Source organism: Anas platyrhynchos, chromosome 1, assembly GCF_047663525.1.
Source record: "Anas platyrhynchos isolate ZD024472 breed Pekin duck chromosome 1, IASCAAS_PekinDuck_T2T, whole genome shotgun sequence".
In the NCBI taxonomy this organism is placed as follows: domain Eukaryota; kingdom Metazoa; phylum Chordata; class Aves; order Anseriformes; family Anatidae; genus Anas; species Anas platyrhynchos.
This window is the reverse complement of record NC_092587.1, coordinates 181,759,986-181,779,240: the sequence shown is the minus strand read 5'-3', so window position 1 is coordinate 181,779,240 and position 19,255 is coordinate 181,759,986. Positions and strand designations below refer to the sequence as shown.

General features: G+C 39.2%; 3 protein-coding genes across 12 annotated transcripts in view; 1 reads left to right on the top strand and 2 right to left on the bottom strand.

Annotated features, from left to right (window-relative positions):
• The window catches only part of ALG5 (ALG5 dolichyl-phosphate beta-glucosyltransferase), a 22,783-nt gene extending 15,246 nt beyond the window's left edge, over nt 1–7,537 (bottom strand). Inside the window, exons 1-7 of the mRNA XM_005018369.6 lie at nt 7,321–7,537; nt 6,188–6,359; nt 4,918–4,964; nt 4,207–4,275; nt 2,845–2,937; nt 1,732–1,845; nt 333–392 (exon numbers count right to left, since the gene is read on the bottom strand). Coding sequence (XP_005018426.4) covers nt 333–392; nt 1,732–1,845; nt 2,845–2,937; nt 4,207–4,275; nt 4,918–4,964; nt 6,188–6,359; nt 7,321–7,392 — 627 coding nt within the window. The 5' untranslated portion in view covers nt 7,393–7,537. The remainder of the gene's footprint in view (nt 1–332; nt 393–1,731; nt 1,846–2,844; nt 2,938–4,206; nt 4,276–4,917; nt 4,965–6,187; nt 6,360–7,320) is intronic.
• On the top strand, nt 7,479–19,255 carry EXOSC8 (exosome component 8). Of its 2 annotated transcripts, XM_005018347.6 has the most exons (12): nt 7,479–7,616; nt 9,449–9,485; nt 10,517–10,580; nt 11,677–11,750; nt 12,329–12,374; nt 13,326–13,431; nt 13,519–13,564; nt 13,812–13,908; nt 14,941–15,061; nt 17,140–17,246; nt 17,657–17,779; nt 19,117–19,255. In XM_005018347.6, exons 1-11 carry the CDS (start codon nt 7,600–7,602, stop codon nt 17,770–17,772), a joined length of 831 nt encoding a protein of 276 aa, XP_005018404.2. In that variant the 5' UTR covers nt 7,479–7,599; the 3' UTR covers nt 17,773–17,779; nt 19,117–19,255. The 2 variants fall into 2 exon arrangements, with proteins under 2 accessions (XP_005018404.2, XP_071888699.1); XM_072032598.1 differs by lacking the exon at nt 19,117–19,255 and having other exon boundaries at nt 7,480–7,616; nt 17,657–17,872.
• Nucleotides 17,798–19,255, bottom strand: part of SUPT20H (SPT20 homolog, SAGA complex component) — a 35,713-nt gene continuing 34,255 nt past the window's right edge. For 6 of the 9 annotated variants that reach the window (XM_027470575.3, XM_027470623.3, XM_072032597.1 and 3 more), the window contains one exon: nt 18,040–18,334. In XM_027470575.3, coding sequence (XP_027326376.1) covers nt 18,231–18,334 — 104 coding nt within the window. In that variant the 3' untranslated portion in view covers nt 18,040–18,230. Of the gene's footprint in view, nt 18,335–19,255 lie in introns of all 9 variants that reach the window. The other 3 variants (XM_072032596.1, XM_027470598.3, XM_027470581.3) reach the window with 2 other exon arrangements.

The window sequence follows — 19,255 nt, the reverse complement described above, 5'->3', positions numbered from 1 at the left end:
ACTTTACTTCCTAATGACAGGAAACCAAAATTGTCTCTAGTAACCAATTAAGTCAGGAATTTGAAGCTCTGCTTGTAAGATGTTCTCAACTAGGAAAACGAAATCCTTCAATCATAACAATAACTGAAACCAGTTCAAAGTTGGTGGTGTCTGAAATCTAGAACACATCCGTTGTATGTGATGGAGCATATGTTCCACTAATGGCAAGCATTTCCTATTTTCCAGCTTCCATTCTTTTACAGATCTTGCTTAATTAATTGTAAAACCTGTACAGCAGATACAAATAATGGAAATATTTTGAGTACTGGTACACAGAAAGAAAGAGAACAAACCTTTGCTATTGAGTCCTTTTCCAGATGAGCTCTAGAACCACAGGAAATAGCCATCTGGTTCTGCGCAGGAATTCAAATTAAAGAATTATTAGTTAAACTAACATCTTCTGAATCATTGGAATTTTATGTGAGTTTCCACACGAAACCTTTACAAGTGATGATAACAGTATAGTAAAAACTTCAGAGGTGTATACTCTTCCGTGTCCTGTAGCTGCAGTTTTTCTGCTGCTATATTCCAAGGCTAAAATAAATCTTTTTTACAACTAAGAGATCATGTAAAGGTTATTACGTTTTCTATATGGTACATACAGATTGGTACAATTTATTCATATCTGGCTTAGTTTACATTGTTCCTCTGAAGTATGCATACAGTAAATGTATTAAACAGCACAGAAATGCAGTAAGCATTCCAAGGCTCCTACAGTTATAATGTATGTTTTCCCTTAGATACTACATTGTGAACAGTAACAGAATACTTGTTCCTCTGATGTATCTTCAAACAAGTAAAACACCCTGGTTTCAGTCACAAATATAATCCCAAATTAAATCAAAAGAGATGCTCAAAATAGAATATTTAAAGTTATTCTCACGCTAGTACTTCTCACATAAACCCCCCCAAACCTGCTGTGTTTGAGTGTGGGATTGATGTTGGAGAGCCAGCAGCTGCTGCTGCTGCCTGGGCAGTGAAAAGCATCAGGGAAACACTGCCACCCGGTGGCCCTCGCGCTTGTGTGCCTAGACTCAAGGACAGCGGCTGCCCTTTGTACAGGTGCAGCCATCAGAGTTCCCACTGGAAGGCTGTGTACCATTTTTTGCATTTTGGGAACCTGGCTAGATGTACCCCTCTGTTATGCACTTAAGTCCCAGGCTAATGAAAATAAACCTCAGTTCTTTCAGGTCAAGCACGTGAAAGACAAGGACTATCCAGGGAGGGAATCTTCTTACAGTTTTCTGAATTTGTATTTACAGGAGTTCTTCCAAATACTGTCATTAAACAAACAATTCTAAGAAAATAAATTTCATTCTATTTTTAGAAGTTTAAGATGCACCCTTGAAGTTATATAGGATGACATCAGATAAGAATACTACAGTTAACTAAGCAAATACAGTATTTTTAAGTGAATAAAACATGGTATTTATACAGAGCATAACAACTTCAAAGGAAAACGTAAATAGAGCAATTATGTGCTTCATTGAAATAGGCACAGTGAGTGCCAAGGAGGTAAGAACTCCATGGAAGCTACCTCCTGCAGCCCATTCTCACAACTTCTAAGTGTGAGGTCTTCAGACTGACAGCTACATCTTCAACTGGATCTCAAAGAGCTTAAGGTAAAGAGAACTATAAAAATCTATCTGTATGCATATGTATTAAACTAAAATACAGACAGTTTATACTCACAGGCCACGGCTGAAGATTTTTTAGACCTTCTTCTACTTTTTCAATATCTGCAAATTTTGTAGCTCCATCTGCATCAGCCATAAGAATTGTTTTCCCTCGAGAAATGAAGACACCCTGCAATCAAAATAGTCAATAAAAATCTACACCTTCCAAATCAGTATTTGTCATAAGCTAGCTGCAAACACTGCAAGCACCTGATGTAGCAACCAGAACAGTGATATCTCAAAGATTCAACACAACAGGTGAGGCTTAATATTCTGCCACTAACAATTTATTAAATTATATTGTAACAACATCTAAAGACTTTACACATGGCACACTGTCCCAAAATGACAGGGAATGCACAAACACAAAAAGTTAACAAACCCTCTCTGGAGAAGCTTGCAAACTAAAAGCTTTACAAACTAAAATTGTGAGACATGACAAGTTGTTGTCAGCTAAACAGGGGAGCACAAAGCAGTAATTAGCAGTTGCCACCACACTGAACAGCCTTCCTTTGTCATTTGAACTATGGAAAGGAGGATCCAGTGCTATTTTTTAATAACACAATTTCAGGAGATTTCAAGAGAGAATCTGAAATTAGTTCTAAGGAATAATAAGCCCTAAGTCACAGTGTCACTGCAAAACATATATGATGCTGCAGGTTTTGTCACATTCTTGGTCAGAGATTTGACAATGTTTGATGAGGTTCAGACAGGGAAGCAATTAATGGTGGGTTTGCCAAATATATTGTCTTAACTGAACATGTGTGACTTTGGGAAAAAAAAAAAAAAGGCAATGAAACCCCACTATAAAGTGCAAAACTGTATCACACAAAGAATCATCATATAAAAGAGTTCTTTGTAATTGTTCTTCCCAGGAGTAAAATACCATTTCTGAGATCTAATTTCAGATCTAAAAAAAAATCAGATAATTAAAAATGTAGATATCTAAAAGATTTAGTTATGTTTATTTTATAAAGAGTTGTTGTTTTTATTCATGGAACCCATACTCAGTTTTCTGGCAATCATTTTGTCAATATATTGAAATCATAGTGTAGATCAGCACAGCTCTACCTTCTGCATATTTGGGCACAGGTAGTTCAAACAGAGAAAGAGAGAAAGTATTAATTACCATCCTGACTGCTCCTCCTTTCCCTCGATTTTTTACTAAAGAAAGGACTCGCACTTTGTCGCTTCCATATTTCTTGCAGTACTTCATTGCAACCTGATAGACATACAAAAAACGAGCATAAAACAAAAACAGGAATCAAGGTAGAAGTTTACATTTGCTCACCCTTTCTTTTTTGTTTTAGTTTAATAGCACATAGCTATAATCACTTCAGTCTCCATACACATTGCCAGTGTTTGCTGGAGTCTGTTTGGGGAAAATAAAAACCAGTTCACAGTCAACACAAAAAGACTGGAGAAGCTAGGCAGGTTCAATAGAACAGGATATTCCTCCAAGCAATTCTAAACTCCATTCACTGAAGTCCGAAAGACTCACAATACCAATGTAATTTATACCATGCTATTTCAGACCCTTTATACTAACACAAATATTTAATCAAAAAAATATATTTCTTCACTGCTATTACCTATTTCTCACTTGTCTTGCTGCTCTCTGTGGTCTTAAAGAATCTGTGATCTAAAATCCTATTCACATTGATGTGCAGTTTTCTTCCATGCTATGGGGGAACAAACAAATGAACTTTTTCCTCTTATCTTTTCTAACAGCTGCCACAAGTCCTTGCAAGTCCAGAGGCTCATGACCACAGTGCATTCAGTTAGAAATGATACTAGAAAGTATGCAAAGTCAATAAATATATATCTGAACGATACTTAATGGACAATCTTAAGCTTGAGAAGCTTAAGAAGAAAATGAAAAAACAGCATTCATTTTAGTATCTGACCCCAAAGTCTAACAAGCAGTAATTAAAAATAATAATAAAAAAATCCCAAGTTGGCCAGCCTTCCTTTCCAGTGACATTCATCAAAGTAGGAGGAGAAGAATGCAGAATTATTTTGAAAACAGTTACTGTCACTGGGATTTTAAAATGAACAATGCCACAAAGGATACAATAAAGAGCTACACAATATGTCAGCCATTCTGTCAATTACAGTATGAATCTGCTATTTTAAAAGGTTTCTAATGCTTCCTTAAGTTTTTATTCACATCACTGTGCACATGTAGAGTATTTCAGAAGTTTATTGAAGCTAAGATTTGAATTTTTACAATTTCAGCAGCAGAAAAACTCTGTGTGGGGAGCACATCAGACAGTCAAGAATACTGGCATTCAAAAAATAATTGTATGTGCATGCTTATGTATATGTGACATCCGTAATGCAGGTAGGACAATGATAGAAAGTATTCAGAAACTTGAATTTGAATTTTCAAGTATTTCAAGTAACAAAATGTAAAGGCAAAACATTATTTGAAACTGCAGTGTAAAAATCCATACCTCTGATTGCTTGGTAAGACATTTCTTTTTCTTACCTTTGTGGTTTGATCTTTACTTCCATCATCAACCACTATTACTTCATAAGTGAATGAAGGATCTTGTTTCTTAAAAAGAAGAACAGAAAAAACGTATTTCATCCAATATCTGAAGTCGGTGTTTTGAACATCAGCATACCTTACCTCTGTCAGTTTTCAACTCATTCATGTTGAGACAGGCACCAATATAACGCAGTAAATTTGCTACGGTAGCAATTTCAGTTAAAGAATTTTGCCACATTTGATGCCTGTTCCATTATATTGGCCGTCATATTGTTCCTCAACTATCATTTAGAAATAAAAAAATTAATTTATAAGAGGTGAAAATTCAGAACAACATCACTGCTAATACAAACAAACCAAACAAAATGCACAAGGCGCTTCTTACCCAAATAACCAACCCTAATGAAGAACACAGGTTTAAAAAACTTTGGGACAAACAACTATATAATTTAGAATGTTAAATGTATCATTAATCCTTACTTTCCATCTTGGAGAGATAGCATGCATCACATAGTAGTAATTAAATTTAATTAAAAAAATGCAATCCAGTATTCAATCTGAAAATAACTGTAAGAGACAAAGTAGTACTTCCAAGTGGCTAAAATTATGCTATTTAACATACAGCAAAAAAAAACAATGCAAATAGATCACAGACTTATTACATATAGTAAATAAAGATAATATATTTTGAATGCAAAATAAAAATACCTGTCTTTTTTCCAGAAAATCCATAGCTTCATCCATCATAAGAGGTACTAGACAAAAAAACACAAAGATGAAGTTAGTAGATTTTAACAGGCTAAACACCAAAAAGCATCTGTACACGCAAGCTGACAATAACCACAAAGCTAAGATGAGCAAACTGCTTTCTTCATACTACACCAGCTTCAGTAGACGAGCTTAGCACCTGCAATTCTAAGCCTCATCCTTTCTGAATGGAAGGACAATGAAAAATCTCACACATGTAAGACAGACACAAAAATTTATTTTAAAGATTAGAACCAGGTCTCCATTTTAAAATGCTATTCTCTAAGCAGTATTAAAGAAAAAAAAATCTCCAAGCTATTTAAGCCAACTGACGGAGAAATTCCTAACTCTACTTAGTCCCATGCCTTCTCCTGCTAAGGCTATTAGCTGTGATGCTTCAGCCAACAAACCGACACTATTTTTGCAGCAGATTTATCTGCAGGTTAGAAAGACATTCGACTTTATGGCCGTCTTTGCAAGACATACTCATTTCTGAACTCACAGCAGGTGCTTACTCAGTCTCCAGAGAGACAACTAAATGAAAAGCACATTAAATATATATGTGCTTGCAGTAAGCAAGAACTTAAATGAGAACCAGGACTGAGGAATGCAATGGACTCAAAGAACTAGGCCTACCTTGTGTCCAGATGCACATTATTTGTCAATATCCCTCAAGTGAATTCCAGACAGCTCGCTACTTTCACTCACCAAGAATAGAAAGGTATGCTACCACATCAAGCAGAAGTACAGCTCTACAGCTTGACAATTTCTGTCACATTGGAAGGTCTTTGCTTTTCAGTCTCATGTCCTCATACATATGGCCAAGCCAAAAGCCAAACAGCAGAATCAAAGCCATGAGATCATTCCTTTCCTGCTTGTCTGAAACTGCTGCTGTTGCTTACAGCAAGCTCCGAAATTAATTTTAAAAGTCTGTTTATACGCCTAACTTTACAGCAACTACAGGGGCAATGAGCAGCTATCCTGCTATACTTCAGCAAAATAAAGCAGATTCTTACAAGTGCTCCATCCTACTTTTAGCAGCAGCAATCAAATTACACAATATCTTAATTTTGAAATTCAATGTGCTTGGACTGTTTTTTGGAAACTGTGTAGAAAATCAGACACATAATCTGGCGAGCTACAGTCTACTGCCAACATAAACTGACCTCTGCATTATCAGAGGAACAACAGATAGATTTTCTTCTTTTTCTCAAAACAAGAAAAATCTTACACCGGTCTTCCTCATTGTATGAAGGCACAACAACAGAGAGTTCCTTTGTGGGGGGATCGTGTATACTTGGTACAGATTCTTTCCTGCCTTCAGAATTTATGAAGAATTTTTCTTCTTCGTATCGGTGAAGGGCTGGCATTTTTATGGCAGTTACATGAGCAATCACACAAATCTGTGATAAAAAAGATAAAAAGAGAAAATATTTGAGCATTGTTTATACACCAGCATTGTATTAAAGGTTTATCTAGCTGCTGAATACATTACAAGGGGCAACCAAACATATTTCAGTAATGAGATGGGTCAATAGCAAATTGCTTCATCCACCAACCAAATTGCAAAGGACCAAAAACTTCTTGTGTGAGTGCTGATCTGCTCGAGGGTAGGAGGGCTCTGCAGAGGGATCTGGGTAGGCTGGGCTGAGGCCAACTGCATGAGGCTCGACAAAGCTGAGTGCTGAGTGTTGTGCACTGCGGGCACAACAACCCCAAGGCTGGGTATTAGGAGAAATTTCTTCACTGAGAGGGCTGTGTGGTGCTGGAATGGGCTGCCAGGGAGGTGGCGGAGTCGCCATCCCTGGAGGTGTTTGAGAAGCACACAGATGTAGAACTTAGTAGCGTGGCTTAGCAGTGAACTTGACAGTACTGGGTTAAAGGTTAGACTAGATAGTTTTAAGTCAACTGTGACTCCGGATGCCCTCGAAGGGCTGGTCTACGCCTTGCCGCACCTTGTCCAAATAATCTGTCAGCCAGCTGGCGTTACCTGTGTCCTGTGCTGAGCCACTGGAAGCGGTGGCATTACTGTGGAGTGCAGCACACCTCTGTCAGAGCACCTCTATGCACAGCCGAAACACAGCTGACAGCTGTCACCCCAGATCCTGGGGAGCACCACAGACGTGGCAGCAGTGGCATGTAGCAGAATTTCGGTTTCTATGCGAAAATCCTCAACCTCGCTCCCCATTTCGCAGCAGCTCCCCATTTTACACCCCCTGTCCCCGAGCGGCTGGGACAGGATCCCCACAGCGGGTGCCCCCAGCAGGCGTACAGCCCCCGGGGCAAATCACACCCCTCGCGAGCCCACCCCCGCTGCAAACACCACACACCCCGAGCCCTCCACACCACCCCAGCAGCTCTCACCAGGAGGAGGAGGAGGAGGAGGAAGGCTGCCAGCAAGGCGACGGCCTCGGGCAGGGGCAGCGGCAGCGCCATAGCCCGCGGCGGCGGGGGGGAGGCAGCGGCTCGGCGCCCTGAGGCGAGGCTACAGCCACGCGGAAGCCGCCATCTCCTTTCCCTTCCCTTCCTTTCCCTTCCCCGCCCCGCCGTGCTGGCAGCCGGCCGGCAGCGGAGGCTTCTGGGCGCTGCAACCCCGGAACCACACCAGGGGAAGGGAGGAGAGAGGAGGGGAAAGGCAGCGGCATGGCGACGGCGTTCAAGTAAGCGCGGGGCGCTGGGGCGGCCGCTTGCGGCTCTGCCCTGCCCGGGGATGGTGCCTGGGGGTTGTAGGCGGATCGGGGGAGCCCCCGGCTTCTCGCCTGGTCTTGGGAGCATGGGTTCTGCCTGCTGCGTGAAATGGGGTGTCGCGACTGATCGGGAAACGGGGTGTCGCGACTGGTCGTGGTGGGGGGGTGCGGAGGGGTGCTGGACCCTTGTACCGGGGCTGGGGGGGGGAGCGGAGGAGCCCCCATGAGACGCGGGGACTCCGTGTGCTGGCTTCCGTGGGGATACGCGTGCTTATTTTGTTCTGCGTACGCGTTATAAAACACGTGTGCTTGTGTGTCTGTGTGTGTGTGTGTGTGTGTGTGTGTAACAGCGCCGCTGTCAGTGCCTGCATCTCAACATGGCTGAGTGCGGGGCGCTGCACTTCGCTCACAACAACCCCGTGCAGCGCTGCAGGCTTGGCACAGAGTGCCTCCAAAGCTGTGCAGAGGAAAAGGATCTGGAGTTTTGGCTGGTGATCGCCTGAATATGAGCCAGCAGTGTGGCCAGATGGCCAAGAAAGCTAATGGCATCCTGGCTTGTATCAGGAATAGTATGGCCAGCAGGAGCAGGGAGGAGATCGTCCCCCTGTATTTGGCTCTGGTGAGGCCGCACCTCGAGTGCTGTGTTCAGTTTTGGGCCCCTCACGACAAGAAGGACATCGAGGCCCTGGAGCGTGTCCAGAGCAGGGCTACGAAGGTGGTGAAGGGCCTGGAGCACAAGGCCTGTGAGGAGCGGCTGAGGGAGCTGGGGGGGTTTGGTCTGGAGAAGAGGAGGCTCAGGGCAGACCTCATTGCTCTCTGCAACTGCCTGAAAGGAAGGGGTGGGGAGCTGGGGGTTGGCCTCTTCTTGCAGGTAATCAGTGATAGGACCAGAGGGAATGGCCGCAAGCTGTGCCAGGGGAGGTTCAGGTTGGCAATGAGGAGACATTTCTGCTCAGAAAGAGCAGTCAGGCACTGGGACGGGTTGCCCAGGGAGGTGGTGGAGTCACCGTCCCTGGGGGTGTTCAAGGAGAGGTCGGACGTGGTGCTTGGGGACATGGTTGGTGACACTGGTGGTAGGGGATGGTTGGAGCAGATGATCTTGGAGGTCTTTTGAATGATTCTGTGATTCTAAACATGTGAAAGCATTGCTCAAATACTGAAACAACACATATGAAACAACACTTCTTTCTACCTCAATGTTCTGTGCTTAAAATCCCAGTGCACAAACTATGTTGGCAGTATCTGAGTAATAATAAACATCAGTTATTTCTCAACTGAAGCATAAAGCATTTCTCACAATTTTTATTTTTTTCCTGAAGATTCTAAAAAATGTAATATTTCATGTAAAGTGTTGTTTGTTTTTTTTTTTGTGCATCTGAATGCAGTCATTGAGCTACCAAATATTGCAGATACTGTAATAAAATTGCCCTTTCTGCAACTCTTCAAAAAAAATCTATATTGTTTCCTCAGTAAACATTCACTTTGACCTTAAAATTAATAGGCATTTAGTTAATATTACTGAGGTGAAAGCTGGTAGCTTGTGCTAGGTGTATGTGCATGCAGATTCCTTGTGAAGAAGAAGTATTTTGGAAAATGAATGACAAAAAAAGTTTGTTTCTTCATCTTTACTGTTTCTTAGATCAGTCTAGAGTTTCCAAGTTTTTCATATTCATATTTTATATTACTAAGCAGCTTTGCAAGCCATCTTGATTCGTAGATTATTTGTTGTTGTAGGATAGCGCTTGCTTTTTCTTTTTGCTCTCCTTGGAAGCTTGTGTGTAAACATCCTTTCTTATTTATTGTAGGACAGTGGAACCGTTGGAATACTATAGAAGATTTCTGGTGAGTAAAACATGATGTACGTTTATAAATTGCTTGGAAGCAATTCTTGTGTACTCAAGCTTTTTTAATTTGCATGAAAGCTTGAAACTGTAAGGGAAAAACAACTCACTAAGTTGAGGAAAAATGCTTGTAGCTCTTCAGAACTTGTTTTTCCTCCTGTCTCTGACATTGATTCTGTGGCAGGTTGTGTTCCTGTTTAACTCCAGATGTGAAAATGCTTTTGTTGGCCTCAAAATGAATCTGAGTTAAATTTGACCAAGGTGGTGCTGCAGGCTTGTGTCTAGTGCAAAGTGACTTGGCATTCAGTTGCTACTAAAAGTAATAAAAAATATTGCTACTAACTGTGCTCATTGTAACTGTGAAGGAGAACCTCTTTTTTTTGTATGCTTTACACTAAAATAGTATTGATTTGGAAATGAATACGGCATTACTGCTATCAGTTTCAGTTCTTGTAATTGAACCAAAAGTTTTGATTTTGAGAAGCTTGAAATTGTGATGAATAATAGCTCAGATCTAACGTGATAACAAATTGGTGTTGCTTCTAACTTAAGGTTTGGGTTCTGTTGAACAACTTCTGACTGATAATATTTAGAGGTGTTTTTTGCTTTGTTTCATTTTGGTTCACTCTAATGTTCGTTTTGAGAACTCCAGCAGATGGGGCTAAGGGATGGGAGTTGCCTGCAAGTTCTACACAATACAGACAGGTAGAAACTCTCATTTTAAGTTTCTGAATCTAGCCTGTAGTACTTATCCTTGAGACAGACAAACAATCTATTGTTATATTTATTTTCTAAATAAGTTACAGTAAATAAAAAAACACTGATCCTGCAACCAAAAAGAGGTTTGGACATCTATTGATGAAAAATTGTCTGGAATGTGACTTTTTCTAGCAATTTTGTAGCTGTGTATTTCCACCAAAATGGAGAATGCTTTTTATATAAACTTACCAATGTGTTATTTGATAAAATATGTCTGGTGTGTTATTTGATAAGAATATGTTTTCTAACTTGAAATTTGTAATTTCTGTGTAGAAAGAGAACTGTCGACCTGATGGGAGAGAGCTAGGTGAATTCCGGGCAACCACTGTCAACATAGGTAAGTGGAATAATAATGATAATGTGGGTATTATTAATCTCTCATTGCAATAGCCAGTACCCTTAATGACTTGCTTATCGCTTTTCTTGGTGCTTGAATTTTGAAACAAGGAAGAGGAAGGATTTTTATTTATAGTTCCAACAAACATTAAAAAGAATGTACAGTACAGTAATATTTTTGAGCATTTTTCTCTGGTCCTGCCCCGGGCTGGTACGCACAGCAAAATTTAGGTGGTCTTAGAAGTGTGACTCCTTCTAAGACCAGCAGCTTCATGTTCTGGATGCTGAAGGCAGCATCTATCCACATACTGATAAGTGAACAGCTGATCCCTGGCATCTTGACAGGTGCTGACTCTTGGCCTGCGCCTTGTTCTAAGCTCGATGAGCAGCTGGCTCAAGTAGAGGCAAGAATCCTTATGTGCAGTGAGCAGCAGGCCTTAACTACCTTTCTTAGACCATGCTGTGATTTCTGAAAAAAAATACATAGATTAGCACGTGCCACCATGGTATGGTTGCTGGTTATTGCTGAAACAAACACTGCAGATCTTTTCCATTGTACAGTGTTGCCTTTTCATGAGGGCTTGCTGTAAGTCACTCAAAAAGTCATCTTGTGATAACCATCCCTGATTACTGGTTTAAAAGTTTTCCATTGATAGGATCTGTGATCTAGAACTGGTTTACCTGCTTGTGTGGTAAAAGGTACATTTTCATCTAGTAGAGCGTTGACTGCTATTAATGTAAAGGATATTATTAGTTCAAATTTGCATCAATGTACAAAACACAATCTGTTGTACATGAAAAAAATTGATCAAGGTAATAATGAGGCAGGCTTATTCTGTAACATTTTGGGAGAAAATGCTAGCAGTATATTTTGGATAATGGATTCAGCAATCCTTAGCTTGAATTTTAAGGATGCTAATAATCCAGTGTTCTGACTGTTTGATAGAGAGAGGGGATCTGTTCCCATCCTGGATTCATCAACTTTGTTTAGCCTGTGTTTAGTTTAAAATGATGGAGATTAAGCACTTTATGAAGGTGGATGTTAATTAAGGTCCTTTGAATGAAAAATTTTATTGAACAGCACTTTCTCTCTTCAGGTTCAATTACAACTGCGGACGGGTCTGCCCTGGTGAAATTGGGAAATACGACAGTAATTTGTGGAGTTAAAGCGGTATGGTTGGTTTTGATTTTAACTTGGCTGATAGCTGAATTTGTTTATTCATCTGTAGAATGCATCTCCTGCCGAGTTACAATAATATGCCAGTAAGATACAATTACATTATTTTATGAGTTACTTTCAGGCATCAAAGATATTATTATTTCATTGTCTTGTACATTCTGAGAATGTGTATTTTTGTGGTGTGTACTGTGTATGGCGAAAGATATGCACAAAAATACAGAGCTTTTATTATCTAGAAATAACAGTAATTGAAGAGTTTCTGGAGACTGATCAGTAAGTGGGTTGGTAATTAGTTGGCTGGACTGTGAAGTGCCTTGTTGCCTCAGCTTTACTGGTGGCCTGCCGTGAACCCTGAGATAAATCACTTCACACCCCTGCATGCAGTGAGAAGTCTTCCCATTGGCAAAATACAGTTTGTTACCCATGAAATTGCAACTGACTGATGAAAAATAGCTCTTTTAAATCAAACGGTAATGATATCTGGCAAGAAAATGACACTTCACACTTAGAATAGCTGGAAATATTTTTGAACAAAATTAAGCTCTTCATTTCTTCCTTTTTTACTCCAGGAACTTGCTGCACCTGCAGTAGATTCTGCTAATAAAGGATATATTGGTAAGCTTTTTGTTCTTAATAGTATTTTTTTTAGTGCTTCAGCTAAAAGTAAAGATGAAGTGTGCTGTGAAGGCCTCATTAACGGAAAGAAATTGGGTGAAACTGTATTACTTTCCTAAAATCAGTTTTCAAATTGACATTTGGGACGTGTTAATTCAGAAATTTCAGAATTCCCCTGCTCTGCTTGTGAGTTTTCTATGCAAAGCTACTTTCTCATTCCTGCTTCCAGACCGGGATAAAAATAAACCCTCAGCGAGGGATGTTTGTTAAGGGGAGAAAGGTAGTTCATCTGTAAGATTGGGCCATGCAATGTTGTGCAAAGGCATGTTAACTTTTGTCTTGAAGTCCCAATAGACAAAAAAGGCGACACAAACTGCTTGTTTCTCAGGGAACTGTAGAAATCCCAACATCCTCACTCCTGTGCGGTTTGTTGTGAAACAAAACCATTCAGTGGAACGGAGAGCTCATGTGAAATCCCCTTTTTATATGTGGATTTTTTTTCCACGAAAGTTTATGCATGTTTTTGCTTCCAGTCTAAAGCATCAAGTTTTAATGGTTGATGAAAAGCAGATAGCATACCAGTAAGGACAGGCAGTGGGATGAAAATGGTGCTGTTCCTTGAGCTAGTTAAGAATGCTTAACACTTAGGGAAGAGTGTGTGAGGTCATGATACTCACAGAAGGAATCCAAACAGAAAACGGTTAAGTACAAGTATTCGCTTTTCTGTGGAACATACCTTTTCCAAGTACAGTCTTCTACAAACTCTTCAGTCCAAACTCATTTGTAAGTAACTGTTTTTGAGGGGAAAAGTAGGAAGGCTTGACTGAAGAATTCTTGGTCTTGCTTTTCGTTTGAAGTACATGAAAGGGTATTAAAAGTGCATATTATCTTATTTTTGATTTCCCATGCCATGATTTCTTTAATGTTTAACTGATGATTTTTGTTACCTAGTTCCAAATGTAGAACTGCCATCCCTCTGTTCAACAAGGTTTCGCTCTGGACCTCCTGGCGAAGAGGCTCAAGCAGCAAGCCAGTTCATTGCCGATGTGATTGAAAAGTAAGGACCTTCTTACTGCGTTTACACCACAAACAACTCTGAAAGACAATTTTCTATTTGCTGTTTTACTTTCTCGTTTTATTTTAGTTCACAGATAATAGCAAAGGAAGATCTGTGTATTGCAAATGGCAAGGTAAGTCGTATCTTTAGTTGTATATAAATACATACTAGCAAGATCATGGTGGTAAGACTTTAAAGAAGGTATTGGATGTTTTTTTTTTTTTTTTCTTTCCAATTTACATAGCTTGGTTTAGGTCTAGAGCATAAAATTTTGTTCTTATGAAAGAAGTATCTTTGTTTGTGTGGCCAGTGTATTCTTAGATACTGCACCATCTGCTTAGCTGCTGTAATAACTCACATGTGCAAACCTTTTTTGATAGCTTGCTTGGGTGTTATACTGTGACATCATATGTCTGGACTACGATGGAAACATCTTGGATGCCAGTGTCTTTGCTTTGTTAGCAGCATTAAAAAATGGTAAGTCTTCTCTAGAGTAAGAAACACTCTGATTGCTGTTGCTTGGAGAAATATGTTAGTTTTTAATCATGAGGGAAAATAACTGCTTCACAATTCCTTAAGTCTGCTTTTTTCTGTCACCTAAATTACTAAATTGGGAATACAGAGTGGAACTGATGGGAAGGATTCCATAGATATGTAACAGCTGGGCAGTAAGATCTTTTCGTATGTATATTATTGCTGTCTTGTAAGATTAATAGCCATTCTGAGTGTTTTTCTGTCTCAGAAATTGGAATCTTTCAGCAGAGGTCACAAACAACTTTAATGTCTAGTAGAGCACCTTACCTTGTTCATCTGTGTTGCGTAGGCAGAACAAGCTGTTGGGAGCTTATTTTATTTTGTCAAAACACAATGTTTGTAGCTTCATGTGTTATAGTTTGAAAGAACTGTTTTCATGCATGCTATATAGGTATGATAATTCACAAGGTGTGGGTTATATATGCATGTAGGAGGCAGCACAAAGAGTTAGAGAAAGGCTTCCTTTTCTAAGCGTTGAATTGCTTGCCTTTGAATTCCAATAGCTAATTTGCTCTTGATTTCCCCGTCTCCATTACTGGGTTGTTTGAGTGAGAGTTACCTTAAGATTGGATTGTACTTTTTCTACAGATGTATAAAATACATGAGATGAGACTGTATGTATATATTTGGTTTTATATGTCCTGTAGGCATTTTTTGGGGAAAAAATGTTTTTTGTTCAATTTGAGACTAAAGGTGTTGTAATTGTATTGTATTTTGGAAGCAGAAAATGCTAGGGAGGAATGTTACTTTCAAGAGAAAAGTGAAATAGTTACTTGAATAGGTAGTTTTAAGCTAAACAGGTTGCTTGAATTAAAAAAAATGGAACACTGTTAATATAACCAAAATCCCATTCTCATCTGCTTTCCAGTATGGTAAAAGGACAGCTTGAATATTTCAGCGGTCTAGGACATCTTTAGGCCTACTGAAAGTAGCAGTGTTTAATACTATTCTATTGTCATTTTTTCACCTCTTCAGTCCAGTTGCCATCTGTTACTATAAATGAAGAAACTGGTTTGTCGGAAGTTAATTTAAAACAGAAGAATCCCCTGGTTATCAGAAAGCATCCAGTTGCCACGTCCTTTGCTATATTTGATGAGTAAGTTCCTAACTATTTTGTACTTAGGAAAACAAGTGTGAATCTAAAAGAAATAGTGAAAACATGAGGATGCTACTGGTGTTTCTGCACTTATCCGCTGCTGGTGAAGGACACGAGGGTTCAGGCAGTGCTGTTTTGCTATCTCTTACATCCAAGGTGTGTCTCGCTGAACTGATTTGTAGTTCTGCAGTATGGATGAGTATGCAGCAAACAAACAACAGTTTGTCCAACTTCCTCCTGTGACTTAAAGCAGAGCTGTTTCCCAGCCTAAAGGACAGGCATAAAAGTACTCTAGGGTTGAAGGTTTTGGAAAGGGTATTGATTTATGTTTATGCAGTATCCTCTAGACAAAAGAATGGTACTAACAGAGTTCATCTTTTAAAAGTTTATGTACATAGCTGATATAAAAGATGATAGTTTTTTGAACAGATTATATGAAGGGTTTAGTCAACAGAGGAAGTAAAAAGTACTGGTCTACTCAGAACAATGAAACCTCTGGATAAATGAAAACATAATTACCCAAGATGAAATATGACCAGCACTCTTAAGTCATTGTTCCTGTAGGTAAAGAATCTGATTATGAGAAGTCAAAATAATCCCATCCAGTAACTTGACTCCTCACCTGAAATTGTTTATTGGCTCTTCATTAGTGTAACTATGTTAATTAAGTGTTCTGTTGCTGCATAGAAGAAAAGTAGAGAATCAAAAATATGGTATTTACTGTGCTTTCAATCCATTTAAATGTTTAGAGGTCAGGCATTTATGGCACATTTATCTGTAGTCACAGAAATTACTGATAGGCCCTTAGATTCATGGGATGGGATGGGATGGGGTGAGGGGAGTGCTAAGCTCCAATGCTGACCAGGTGATTACCAAATTAATCAAAGCAGAAAGTTACAGGCGTGCTGGTGCAGAGCACTGTGGAGCTCCACAGCATGGCTCCTGTACATAAATAAGAGCCAGGTCTGATGCATCCAACTCTTGGTGTGTACAGGTTTCATTTGTCATGCTGCACAGTGTGTGTGGGTAGAATAAAAAAGTAGCATTTTTGAGTAGCATAGCTAAGGACTGATATTTTTATTAAACTGCAGCTCTGAAAGAGCAATCTGAAACTGTTGGTTAAAGTGTAAATTACCCAGAAAATCCTTTTTAAAAATTATGCACTGCATGAGCTCAAATCAAAAAATTCTTCCACTTATTTAACGGGCATTCAGCCTTACTGCTATTCCCCCAAAACTTGCCATAATCATTCAGTTTAGGTGCACTGTAGCTGGTAGGTTGAAGTTGATTACATCAAACTCTCACACAAAACTTAGTTAACGTAAACTGAGGCTTCATGAAAACTTCGGGTATAGTTTGTTTGGCTATATCGTAACTCAGAAGCAAAATGTTTGTACTACCGTTTTGTTTGTTTTTGAAAGAAACCTAAGGCTAATGTGTTGTTGTTTGGCTTTTTAAGTTCAAGCTCTTGTTGTGCAAAGTTGTCTTTTAGTTAATACCCTTCTTTTCATTGGTTTGCTCAATTTTTAACTTGAAAACTAATATTTTCTCCTTTAATGATCTGCATTGTCTGATGTATTTGACAGCTTATTTTGGTTTTCTTAAGGAACTCAGTAACCATTTTTGAATTATTCACAGTCTGAGTGATGTTAGAGCTCTCTGACAAGCAACTGAGAACCACTTTGGTGAATTTACCATTAGAAATGTATTTTGCCTTAAGGTCTGGTATAGATTAGTGAAGGCTACACGTAAAAACATTGTCTTTGCTTAACTATGAAGTAAGTGGTTGCATACTACAAATAACAGTTCTAACACTGTTTTCCTGCAATACTACAGGTCTATAAAACTTGCACATACAGATGTATTTTGACAGCTGGTATTTTAACAGATGTATACACTATTTCCCTTTTTTTTTAACTAGTAGATTGTGGGGAAAAAAAACACCAGATGAGTTTGAACACTAAATCAATCTAGAATTACTTTATAACACTACATTAAAATTAATTAGCGAATGCATTTTGCAGCCATGTTAATGGAACATCACGTACTAATGTCTGCATATATTTTCCTTTCAAAAGCACATTACTCATAGTTGATCCAACTGCTGAAGAAGAAGACTTAGCAACTGGAACAGTAACTGTTGTAACTGATGAAGAAGACAGACTCTGTTCTGTCCATAAGCCAGGTACTTCCAAGCTCATTGCATAGGAACCTATGAAGAGGATGGTCTTTTCTTGACCTGTGTGTTATATACCCCTCCATTTATTTTTTTTTGTAAAATGTGTGCACTTCATGATAACAGATGGGTTAAGTACTGATTAAATCACTTACTCTTGAAATTCATTTTGAAAGAGGTGGCATGACTGATGTCATAGCTTACCCTACACATAGCAAATGACAAATCTTGAGCGTGTCTACTGTTTAGGTCTGGTGTGTTTGTCTTCTGTGCCTGAGGCTGTATTTGAAGAAGCTGTATGCTTTCTTCAGGCAAAAGTTGAGAGAATTAATGTATTAATACCCTGACTTAGAAAACACATTTGAGGATACTTAACTGAAGCATAAGTGGAAATTCAAGTTGTTCCTTTCAATTCTTAGGTGGAAGTCCTCTGACAGGTGCCAAGCTTCAGGACTGTATCACCAGAGCCATAACAAGACACAAAGAAGTGAAGAAGCTGATAGACAAAGTAACAAAAAGCATAAAGCCCAACTGAACAAAAGGCAAGATCTTTTCAAAAGTGGATTTGTAAAAATTGTATTTGTTACAGTGTTCACAAACCTTTTTATACTAAATAAACAAATACCAATACTACATTTACAAAGTTCATTTTTTTCTAAAATGTTTTCCACCCTTATACTATGTACAATGCTGCTGAATGGTAAAAAATACAAGATAAAACATTCTGTTAAAAAATTAAGTGACTTACAAGGAAACCGGACCCTAGCTGCTTTATCAATGAAGTTGCCACATTATATAGGGGTAGCTTCCAAAAACAGTTTATTTCAGTGTAAGGTCAAAAGGTCGGTTTCCCACCAGTAATATAAAACACTGATTTGTTTTAAGCTTTCTCCTTTTTGAACTGGAAAAAAAAATCACCTCTGAATCATTTTTATAAAGGAAAAAAAATGCAAGTCTCAGGATTTTGGAGGGACTGGTGTGCCTCTTTTTCTTTTACTTTTTGAGTGGCTGCCTGAATGCTGTTGATGTCGCAGGTGAGCTGCTTGTGCTGCTGCTGCTGCCGCCATAGCCATTTGATGCTGCAAGAATCGCAACTGCTGCCACGAAGGAGAAGGGGGAGAAAAAGCTTGTTAGTGTTAGCTATAAAGCTATGTTTCACATCAGAAAGAATGACAGAAAGGTGGAAAAAAAAACAAAACTGAGGAGGCACTAGGTTAACAAAAGGAATACATCATGTACTGGGGCAATGAGTACAGTCAAGCAGCACCAGTGGCACAGAAGCCTGCTGAGGGCATATCTAACATTGTACATGTTCTCAGACAGCTATTTCTTTGCCCTTTCTCTCCATTGCAGTAACTGCAGTAACTCAGCAACTTCAGTGAACGTTTGGTGATGTGGTACATTTTTAGCATTGTACCTTTCCTGTGTATGTGGTGTTTTCTTTGTGTATCACAAGGAGACCGTGTGCTAAAAGTATTTCAGTATTTTCATAAAGCATCTGAATAACAGAATGCTAAAGGAATGCTTTATCAGAGATGTTGTACATACTGACTGTAGCTGTGCTACACTGGGACTTACAGGTGCTTCAAGTGTCTTTCTTTTGCAAGCCTAATGGCACCTGGCAGAGCTTATTTAGTAATGTGCCACAAGCACTCCTTGAATGTTAGCAAATCAGGAAGGTGGATGGCTTAAATGAATAAAAATAAAGGCAGTGCTCCAAGCTGAGAGAACTACACATTTCAAGTCTTTCATGATAGTTTGTCTGAATTCATTTTTTTTATTTTTTTTTAAATTTCAGACTGTAAAGACAGTTTAAAAAAAAAAGGAGATTCTTTGTTTTGGAGCTGAGAATTGTATTTTTTTTTTTTTTTTTAAACAGAGTGAAGTTGCTGGATTACTTGTATCTGTTGCTGCTGCTGCTGCAAGGCTTGTTGTTGTTGCTGTTGTAAGGCAGAAGAGAGCTGGAGTCTCTGCTGAGGAAGGCTTTGCCCAGGTCTGTTCACGGCAGAGCCAAGCTG